General features: G+C 42.5%; 1 protein-coding gene across 1 annotated transcript; it reads right to left on the bottom strand.

Annotated features, from left to right (window-relative positions):
- Nucleotides 1-7,393: 7,393 nt before the first annotated feature.
- Nucleotides 7,394-10,004, bottom strand: LOC133227916 (gamma-crystallin A). Its single transcript, XM_061382995.1, has 2 exons — nucleotides 9,445-10,004; nucleotides 7,394-7,666 (listed from the first exon to the last, which is right to left on the bottom strand). The coding sequence occupies exons 1-2, from the start codon at nucleotides 9,691-9,693 to the stop codon at nucleotides 7,394-7,396; spliced, it is 522 nt and encodes a 173-aa protein (XP_061238979.1). The 5' UTR covers nucleotides 9,694-10,004.
- Between the last annotated feature and the right edge of the window lie 1,021 nt (nucleotides 10,005-11,025).

An 11,025-nucleotide genomic window follows, 5' to 3' on the forward strand; every position in this document is an offset into this window, starting at 1 on the left:
TCAGAAGTTGTTTTGTGGAATTTAGTCGACGTTTAAATGCTCTTTTGATGAATTTGTGGGGGAGAAAGTGTTTTCCCCGTCCTACTCCTCCGCCATCTTGGCGCCTTCCCCTGACTTGTCCATCTTCTAAAATGCAAGGCAGTGGTGGGAAATCTCATTATTTTTCTTCACAAAAAAAATGTTGCTTTTCACCTTTCCTTTCATTTTTGTTCTCTTTCTCAGGCTGTCTCCCCTGTGTCTTTCCTTTAGCTGTTAGAGGTAAGCTCTGAGACCTTCATAGAGTGGTGCTCTAACTCCGCCCCTCCCCTCACGAAGGTCTCCCTACTGCCATCCTACACCAGCCTGCCAATCTCTGGGCCATTTTTTTTTACCTCCCTTCAAGTTTTCCAAGGTCACCAAGAACCAAACAGGACTGGAGGCTATAAGAACCAGGTAGAGGACTGAGTGTGAGAGAATGCCGTCTATGTCTCTGAACATCCACATTGGTGACCTTGTGTGGGAGAGTCATTGCTTTCCAAAATAAACTGGAATCGTTTGCAATAAAGTCAGAATCCCTTGCTGTTTTTCAGGCTTCCAGGGCTCCATTTATCCACATCAGTTCAGTTCAGTAGCTCAGTCGTGTCCGAGTCTTTGCATCCTCATGGACTGCAGCACGCCAGGCCTCCCTGTCCATCACCAACTCCCAGAGCTTCCTCAAACTCATGTCCATCGAGTCGATGATGCCATCAAACCATCTCATCCTCTGTCGTCCCCTTCTCCTCCTGCCTTCAATCTTTCCCAACATCAGAGTCTTTTCCAATGAGTCAGCTCTTTGCATCAGGTGGCCAAAGTATTGAAGCTTCAGCTTCAGCATCAGTCCTTCCAATGAATATTCAGGACTGATTTCCTTTAGGATTAACTGGCTGGACCTCCTTGCAGTCCAAAGGACTCTCAAGAGTCTTCTCCAACACCACAGTTCAAAAGCATCAATTCTTTAGCTCTCAGCTTTCTTAATAGTCCAACTCTCACATCCATACATGACTACTATTTATCCTATAATTAATTAGTAATTAATCATGAGGATTAGAGAAGCATGACATGGCCCTTATCCTTATGCCTTGTTGAAGACACTAAACCAAGACAAAAAGACATTATGTGAGAAAGGCAGTGCTTCAGTGCTAAGTTGGGTGGTCATGAAGTAGATATAGATGTTCAGAGAAGGAAGAGACAAGTAAAAGCTGGTTGTATGAGTAGCTATCCTGGGAAGAGGGACCTAGACTGCCTTGAAGATTAGGTGGGATTTGATAAGCTTCCAAGAAGGGAAGGTGTTCCAGTATTGGGAACAGATTCCTTCCATTGGCCCAGATCATCAGACATCTTGAATTTAGATGAAAAGATAGGGGGGAAAAAACTCCCTTCTGCACTTCCAAGTTTTAAAACAAATTTCAGTGTGAATTGTGTCTGTTCCTACTATTTCTCTACTTAGCCCAAAAAGAGTTCAATAAAATAATGAGAGTGAGGATACTTCTTTTGATTTGTTCTTTGCATATCAACTTTCCTTTTCCATACTACTTCAAAGACCCCCAGAGCACTTTAAGGGAAAGGATACAGTTATAATGTAGTGAAGACTAAAAAGTTAAATTAAAAAACCTCATTGGTGATACAGAAATGAGAAAAGAAGAAAAATTCTACTGTTAGCCAAATCAGGCCTAAATCACCTGCTAGATCTGAAATGCACACACACACCAGCACATACAGTATTGTCACAGGTGATGATGCCCTTGGCTTCTGCAGTCTGCCAACCGCACTGAGGTGGGTTTAGAACAGGGGCCAGTCAAGGAACTCATAGTTATGTGTTCTTGGGAGGATTTCACTGACTGTTGGCCTGTTTCACTGCAGATTCCCTCCTGTGAGTGCAGCTACGACCCCTCACTCACACCTGCAGTCTTGCTTCAGTATTAAGTATTGGAGCTTCAGTTTCAATATTAGTCCTTCCAATGATCATTCAGGGTTGATTTCCTTTAGGATTGATTCATTTGATCTCCTTGCTGTTCCAAAGATTATACAAGCAATAAGTGCAGGAGTATGAATGGATGGATGAAGTCACTGCTTCCTGAATGTGTTCTTCAGAAATAGTGCCTATTCAAGAATTTCATGTGTTTGTGAGTACTGTGAAAGTAAAAAATGCTTTAGAAGGAGCAATGTGAAAGCAAGGCACGGGCTAGGCAGGGAGGTGGTCACTGGTAGTTTTGTTTGCAAGGGCTTCCTCCTCCACCAACCAATGATGCAGGCCCTGAAAGAGCCACTCACCCCCTACCTGACTCAGTCCAGGTGCCTGATGCCCTAAAATCAGAAGCTGACTATACAAGTAAAAGGGCTTGTGTGCAGTCTCTGACTCAATCTTTCCTATGACGTTGGAGTCAGGAGGTAAGGCCGAGTCTCTCAGCAATCTCCTGAACCAATGTAGTTGTTTCCCTGTATCCTCGAATTCTACATCCATGAATTCAAGCAACCACAGAAAGTAACCAGGGAAAAAAAAAAAATCCAGAAAATTTTAAAAACCAAAACTTGAATTTGCCACGCTGGCAACTATTTACATATCATTTACATACTAATACTGTGTAAATACAATGTAAATTATATGTAAAATTTCAAACTTCCCTGATGGCCTCTTGGGTAAAGAATCTGCCTGCAATGCAGGAGACACAGATATGGGTTCGATTCCTGGGTTGGGAAGATTCCCTGGAGAAGAAAATGGTAACCCACTCCAGTAATCTTGCCTGGGAAATCCCATGGACAGAGGGGTCTTGTGGGCTACAGTCCAAAGTGTTGCAGAGTCAGACACAATTGACAACTAAGCACAGCACGCAGCATTTACATTGTAGTAGGTGTTATTAGTAACCTAGAGATGATTTAAAGTATATGGGAGGATTGCATAGTTATATACAAATACTGCTCCATTTGATATAAGGGACTTGAGCATCCACAGATTTTGATATCCGTGGGGATTCTGGAACCAGTTCCCCTTGGATACCGAACAATGGCTATACTTTATTTCTAGGTGTTTTATTTGATACCTAAAATGTCTTAATCTAATTGTTTGCCTCAAGATTCTGTTAGTGATGCCTGCCACCAGTTTTGCAAGAGGTCTGGATGAATTTTACAGTATCACATGACACAGGCTGGAAGTTGTGTCAGAGTTGATTGGAGCCAGCCTGTAACCACCTGTGTATGTATGTGTGCTTAGTCGTTCAGTCATGTCTCTTTTTGACCCCATGGACTATAGCCCTCCAGGCTCCTCTGTCCATGGGATTTTTGCAGGCAAGGATCTGGAGAGGGTTACCATTTCCTCATTCAGGGGATCTTTCTGACCCAAGGATCAAATCTGCGTTTCCTGCATTTGCAGGGGTTATTCTTTACCACTGAGCCATCCGGGTAGCAAGACGGCAGTAATGAACGACTATGAAAAGCACATTGAGGATGTTCACATTTTCTCGAATTTTTTTAGAAAATAGTGAATTTACTTCACCCTCCCCCCCTTTTTTTGAAATCCGTGTGTGTGTGTATATATATATATATATAGCACAATGAGAGAGAAGGCAATGGCACCCCACTCCAGTACTCTTGCCTGGAAAATCCCATGGACGGAGGAGCCTGGTAGGCTGCAGTCCATGGGGTCGCTAAGAGTCGGACAATGACTGAGCGACTTCACTTTCACTTTTCACTTTTGTGCATTGGAGAAAGAAATGGCAATCCACTCCAGTGTTCTTGCCTGGAGAATCCCAGGGACGGGGGAGCCTGGTGGGCTGCCATCTCTGGGGTTGTACAGAGTTGGACACGACTGAAGCGACTTAGCAGCAGCATAATGAGGTAAAACTGATGGAGTGATGACTACTGTTTATTGAGCTTCTTTATAAGAAGCATCCCATTTATTCCTCACAAGAACATACAAGTGGGAAAACTGAGGCTTATGAGGATGAATAACTTGCTCAGGGTCACACAGCTACTAGGTGGTCAGGCCAGAAACCAAGTCCACGGACCTCATGGCCTACATTGGTAACCATTAAGATATTCCACCTGGAAACCTAATAGTGTCTTAAAAAATCAGAACTGAATGAAGCAGGAACTCCTCTTGAACAACACCCCTAATTTTATAGAGAAAGAAGCTTGTGGCATTCCAAGGTTTTTTAGATAAAATGCTAGTTTCTAAACCCTTAAATTCACTAGGTTGAAACAAAACAAAACCTCCAAGTTAAAATTATCTTCAGTGAGACATATCACCTGGGTTTTCCTTTAAAAAAAAAAACAACAAAAACAGAGCTCGTAATTCATTGGTCACTCAACAGAGGACAACACACTAAGTTTAAGTGTGGTTTAACTAAGCCGGCAGCAAAACCACAAGTCTCCTGCACATTTGGTATTGGTAAGAGCCACAGCAGTTTAATAACATGTGTATTTTCATACCTATAATTCATAGCATATGTTCCTTCAGCAAGAAGGAATCTCATTTTAAAAGATTCTTTATTACTTAAGGTTCTGTTCAGGGCTTTATTATTTTTAAACAGCTTCATTGAGATATAATTCACATTAATATTTGCCCATTTAAAGTGTATTATTCAGTGGTTTTAGTATATTCACAGTTATGTGCAACTGTCACCATAGTCAATTTTAGAAAATGCTCCATTCCACAGTGAAAAGTCCTGAACCCTTTAGTTATCATTCCTTTATCGACCTATCCCCCAGTCCTAAACAACCGTGAATATACTTACTGTCTCTAGATTTGCCTATTCTAGGTGTTTCATATAAATGAATCCTATAATATATGTGACCAGCTTCTTTCACTCGACATGTTTTCAAGGATCATCCATGATGTAATATGTATCAGGACTGCATTCCTTTTTACAGCCAAAGAATATCCCATTGTCTGGATTATCACATTTCGTTTATGCAATCATCCACTGATAAACATTTGGGTTGTTTCACCTCTGCCTATTGTGAATAGTGCTGCTGGGAACATTCGTGAATACGTTTTTGTTGGAACATTTCTTTTCAATTCTTTTGAGTGTATATGTCAGACTGGAATTGCTGAGTCATATGATAACTCAGTTTAACTATTTGAGGAACTACCAAACTGTTTTCCCATAGTGGCTGCATCTAGTTACATTACTTTACATTAGAACTTTACATTACTTACAAGTATTTACATTAATTTACATTACAGAGATTTATGAAAGTTCTAATCTCACCACATCCTTCCTAGCACTTGTTATTTTCTGTTTTATTTTTCTCTAAAGTTTAAATAACCACCTAGTGGGTTGTTGTTGTTGTTGCTCAGTCACCCAGTCGAGTCCAGCTCTCTGTGACCCTATGGACTGCAGCTCCCCAGGCCTCCCTGTCCCTCACCATTTCCCAGAGTTTGCCCAAGTTCATGTTCATTGCGTCGGCGATGCTGTCCAGCCGTCCTAGTGGGTATTAAGTGCTATCTCACTGTGGTATTTATTTGAATTTCCCGAATGACTAATAATGGGCTTCTGTGGTGGCTCAGTGGTACAGAACTCCCTGCCAACGCAAGAGATGCGAGTTTGATCCCTGGGTCGGGAAGGTCCCCTGGAGGAGGAAATGGCAACCCACTCCAGTATTCTTGCCTGGGAAATCCCCTGGATAGAGGAACCCAGAGGGCTATAGTCCATGGGGTCACAGAAGAGCTGGACTCGACTTAGTAAACAACAACCAACAACAACGACTAATAATGCTGAGCATCTTTTCAGTAGCTTCTTGACCATTTATATATCTTCTTTGTAAAAGTATAATATTCAAGTACTTTGCCCATTTTTAATTGTCTTTTATCTTTTGTTGTTATTTTAAGAGTTTTTTTTTTTTTTTAATACTCTGAATACTAGACTCTTACCAGATAAGAAGTTTGTAAATATTTGGTAAATATTTTCCCTCATTCAAGAGTCTGTCTTTTCACATTCTCTTTTAAAAACTTTGGATTGGAGGATAATTGCTTTACAATGTTGTGTTGATTTCTGCCATATATCAACATGAATCAGCCATAGGTATACATGTATTTTTCACTTTCTTGATGGCATTCTTTGATTCACACGTGCATGCTAAGTCACTTCAGTTGTGTCTGACTCCTGGTGATCCCATGGACCGTAACCCTCCAGGCTCCTCTGTCCATGGGATTCTCTAGGCAAGAATACTGGAGTGGGTTGCCATGCCCTCCTCCAGGGGATCTTCCTGACCCGGGGACTGAACCTGGGTCTCTTGTGTCTCCTGCATTGGCACGTAGTTGATTCCCACTAGCACCACCTGGGAAGTGTAAAATGTTTTAATTTTGATGACGTCCCATTTATTATTTTATTGTTGTTAGCTTGTGCTTTTGGTGTCATCTTTAAGACGTCATTGCCTAATAAAAAATCATGAAGATGTATGTTTCTATTTTCTTCCAAGGGTTTTATAGTTTGAGTTCTTTGATTTATTTCGAATTAATTTTTTTCTGGTATGAAATGGGGATCTAACTTTACTATTTTGCATTTGGATATCCAGGAGTCCTAGCACTATTTGTTGAAAAGCTATTCTTTCCCCATTGCGTGGTCTTAGCACCCTTGTCAAAAATCAGGTGAACATAAACAGGTGGGATTGTTTCTGGACTCTCAAGCCTATTCCTGTCATCACCACGTCTACTGTATGCCAGTACCCCGCTGTGTCGTTTACAGTTGCTCTGTGGTAAGCTTTGAAATTGCGAAGTATGAGTCCTCCTAGTTTGCTCTTCTGTTTTCGAGATTGTTTTGGCTGTTCTGGGTCCCTTGCAAATTCCATATGAATTTTAAAATGAGCTTTTCAATGTCCATGAAGAATTTAACTGGGACAGAGCACGATTTTTGCTCATGTAAATTTGTAAAAAGAATTAGTATTCTGGGTGAGCAACTCTACTCTAGTGGAAATAAATCCCGGTGTGTAGGATAACACATTGTCTTACTTCACTCTGCATAGCTGAGTATTCCCTAATTGAATTTTGATAAAACTTCATATTGTAGTCCAGGATAATGCAGTCCTCTCCAGCAGTCCTTTTGTGTCCCAGCCACAACTGGTTCCATATCTTCTCCTGCGTATGGATTTAATAGTTTTCATATGTTTCTTTTCTCTCTCCCTCATACTGTGGGTTGTAGAGGCAGAGACAGTGTTTCTGCCTCCTTCCCATGATGTGAATGGGAACTTCTTAAATACTGCTGCCATCAGGAAGTAAGTAGACGTTCAAAACACTTGATTTCAGGGCCAGGTAAGTTGCCAAGGGTCACCATTTATTAAAATTCAGTTATTCTTTAACATGAACAAGAATTACTTATGGGCCAGTAACACGATTTGTATATATAGTGCATTTCTATGTGGATCATAAGAAAAGCACAGCCTAGTACAAATCAATGGCCCGTCTCAGAGAGCCCACTCGGGCATCCATGGCCCCCCAGTCGTGGTAGCGCCTGTAATCCCCCGGCCGCAGCAGGTACTGCCGCCCCCGGTAGTTGGGCATCTCGTAGAGGACCCACCAGCCCTCCAGCACGTGGAGGGAGTGGAGCTCATTGAGCCGGAAGCGGTCGTGGATGCAGGAGCAGTCTTCCGTGAGCTCGGACACCAGGCCTCCGTAGTCATCTCTCTCGTACAGCCTTATCCTGTGAGAGCTGGTCTGTTGCGACAATAAACCAAAGATGAAAAATAAGTTGTGGGCATCCTGGGTGTCAGTAAAAGTGACCCAGTCATCTTGCAGCTTCATGAAGCATAGTTTTCAAACCATCCTGTCACATATGTATCCTCTCCTTACATTGTTGGTTTAACAAATTGTTGTTGTTTAGTTGCTAAGTCATGTCTGACTCTTTGCAACCCCATGGACTGTAGCCTGCCAAGGCTCCTCTATCCATGGGATTTTCCAGGCCTAGAATACTGGAGTGGGTTGCCATTTCCTTCTTCAGGGAAGGTATTAGAATAAAACTTACCTGACCAGTAACCTATCTTATGAAAGAAATAAACATTGAAATAAAGAAAAGGGATTCCTTGAAAGCAAAACAAAAAACAACTATTGTAACTATATTCAGTTGAGTCTGCAGAGAAGATTTGGAGAAGGAAATGGCAACCCACTCCAGTATTCTTGCCTAGAGAATCCTATGGACAGAGGAGCCTGGGGGCTGCTGTCCATAGGGTTGCACAGAGTTGGACACGACTGAAGCAACTTAGCATGTATGCATGCATGGGAGAAGGAAATGGCAACCCACTCCAGTATTCTTGCCTGGAGAATCTCAGGGACAGAGGAGCCTGATGGGCTGCTGTCTATGGGGTCGCACAGAGTTGGACACGACTGAAGCGACTTAGCAGCAGCAGCAGAGAAGATTTAACTCCCTTTTCCATTATGACTATGTATCCCTGAATCCTATCAAGCATGTTTTTAAGTCACTTTTGCACTCACCATTGACAACAATTCACGTTTACTCTTAGTCCACATGTCTGACATTTTGCCAAGTCCCTTGTACCATTTGAGTTTCTGGCCTCAAAGAAGTTCCTATCTTGTACCTCTTTTTGCATCTGCAAATTTCTGTAGTGAAATTTTGTTTTCACTTCCTGAATCCGCTTGCCATGACACATAATTTGGTGATTCAGAAAGTCCAAATACAAGCTACACATGATTAATAGACATTAAGCAGGACTTTGGTGAGGACTACATCCCATGAAATCTTAATGAACAATTTTTCTGACCCTTGTAAGAAACTAGTTGATAATATCTGCTTAATACAGGGAGCCACTTGCAAGCAGACATATTGTTCCAGTTTCTAGATCTGTATGTCATAGAGAAGGTATTGAAAATAATTGCCAATACAGTCAGAATATGTTATACCTATGTTGTTCTCCCATAGTCTGTCAGTGTTTTTATTGTTAAGAAATAATGATACACTGATAGGTTTTTTTTTTTTACTTAACATGTGATTTTTATTTAGAAATTAGGGATCAGCTAGATGATACCAAGTTCAGTTTTAGAAGCTATATCGTTGTGATTTCTTATGCCTAAAAACAATTTACCCATTTTTAATGTTGCTGCTGCTGCTAAGTCGCTTCAGTCGTGTCCGACTCTGGGCGACCCCATAGACGGCAGCCCACCAGGCTCCCCCGTCCCTGGGATTCTCCAGGCAAGAACACTGGAGTGGGTTGCCATTTCCTTCTCCAATGCATGAAAGTGAAAAGTGAAAGTGAAGTCGACTTCACTTTCACTTTTTAACGCTAAATGAGTTTAAATATTTCCCTATGAGAGCATAGTAAAAAGGCATCTTTTTTTTCCCCCCAATGCTTGAGAGTTGGGCTTTGTTATTTTACTGTGAACACTAGTCCTGAGTTGAAACAAATTGACTTTTATAAACAGGAATTTATGGCCCTGGATCAGTGATGCCCTCACACCAGTCAGGTTGAAGCAAGACTCACGTAAGGGATAGCTCGGCAGGAGCGGATGGAGTCGTTGAGGCCCATCCACTGCTGGTAGTCAGGGTAGTCGCCGCGCCGCAGGAAGTACTGGTGGCCCTGGTAGTTCGGGCGCTCATACAGCATCCAGCAGCCGCTGTCCACGCGGATGGAGTTACAGCGGCTGAAATAGGGCTGCAGGTTGGAGTGGTCGCTGCTGCACTCATAGCGGCGGCCCTGGAAGCCCCGGTCCTCGTAGAAGGTGATCTGCATGCAGGTGGAACATAAGGTGACAGCAGGAAGTCAGCTGCGAGATACATCCCCCCTCCACAAACACCATCGACACGCAGCAGGCATGGTCTGGGACCTCAGTTGGCTCACCTTCCCCATGGCTGTTGATAGCGGATGATCAGCGTCCAGTCTGATGGGGACAAACGTGGCAGCTGGTATATATAGCAGGACGGCTGCTGCGTTGGCAAGAACAACACAAAAGGGGCCTGGGGGTAGCATGTGAGGGGATTTCCGTGTCCTCTCTCTCCCTTTTTTTTTTTTTCATTTGGGATCATGGGGCAGGGGGCTCTCATTTTCTCTGGGCTTTTCAGGTTGTCCTCACTCGTGCCAGTGAAAGGAATTGAAGTCAGCAGAGCCATTATGACCTTGGAGACAAAGGATGCACTTCTCAGCCTATGCAGGGCTCTAGAAATACATTACGTGCCCAGTATTTTGTACAGTTTGCCTATGGAAACTGCTGAGATGAGGTTGGTGGTTCCCCCTGGGGTGACGCGTGACAATCCTATGAATTCCAGAAGGACTTGACGTGCTAAGGGCAATCAAAAAAAAAAAAAATCCTCTAACTGAAAAGCAATTACATTTCCTAACTTGCATGCTAAGTTGCTTCAGTCGTGTCTGACTCTTAGTGACCCCGTGGACTGTAGCCCGCCAGGTTCCTCTGTCCATGGGGTTCTCCCGGCAAGAACGTTGGAGTGGGTTGCCATGCTCTCTTCCAGTGTATCTTCCAGACCTAGAGATTGAGCCCCCATTGCTACTGCTAACACAACCTGGGAAGCCCACATTTCCTAAATCACCTTGTCAGGATTATGTGGATTTGATAAAAATATTTTGCATATGTTCCCGTAGGGAAGAAACGATTAGTGCATATAGAAGCCTAAGTGTCAATCATAGCTATCAATGAATGGCAAGGTTACAGGTCTTAATTTTATGTTTTTATTTCTCCTTTTTGTTGTTTTCAGTTTCTTTAACTTTCTGTTATGTACATATATATGACTTTTATGAGGTGAAAAAATAAAATCAACCTGTAAATGTTTACTGTGAGGTGCTAGTGAAAGGCAGCAAATTTTATCAATAGCCACATTTTGTCTTTAGTTTTAACATCTCCCCTTGGGCTTAAATGACAGAGGTCTCCTAAGACTCTCTGAAACACTCCAAGAGCAGGAACATATCCAGGATCCTCTCATTCCCCTCTCCCCTCAACCCATCTTCTAGGGTTGCTTTTTGTTTTCAAAACTGGTATCATGATTTGCCTGAGTTTCCCCTCCCTGAAGCAGCACTGTTTCATAGGAAGACCCCAGGCAACTGTTTGAGAAC

The sequence above is a fragment of the Bos javanicus genome, chromosome 2 (genome assembly GCF_032452875.1).
Source record: "Bos javanicus breed banteng chromosome 2, ARS-OSU_banteng_1.0, whole genome shotgun sequence".
NCBI classification, from domain to species: Eukaryota; Metazoa; Chordata; class Mammalia; order Artiodactyla; family Bovidae; genus Bos; species Bos javanicus.

Excerpts from the sequence above, each read along its gene's own strand:
- LOC133227916 (XM_061382995.1), bottom strand. The coding sequence starts at position 9,693 with ATGCAGATCACCTTCTACGAGGACCGGGGCTTCCAGGGCCGCCGCTAT. Across the intron at positions 7,667-9,444 it reads CCTGCCGAGCTATCCCTTAC|ACCAGCTCTCACAGGATAAG; the intron begins GTGAGTCTTGCT and ends TTGTCGCAACAG.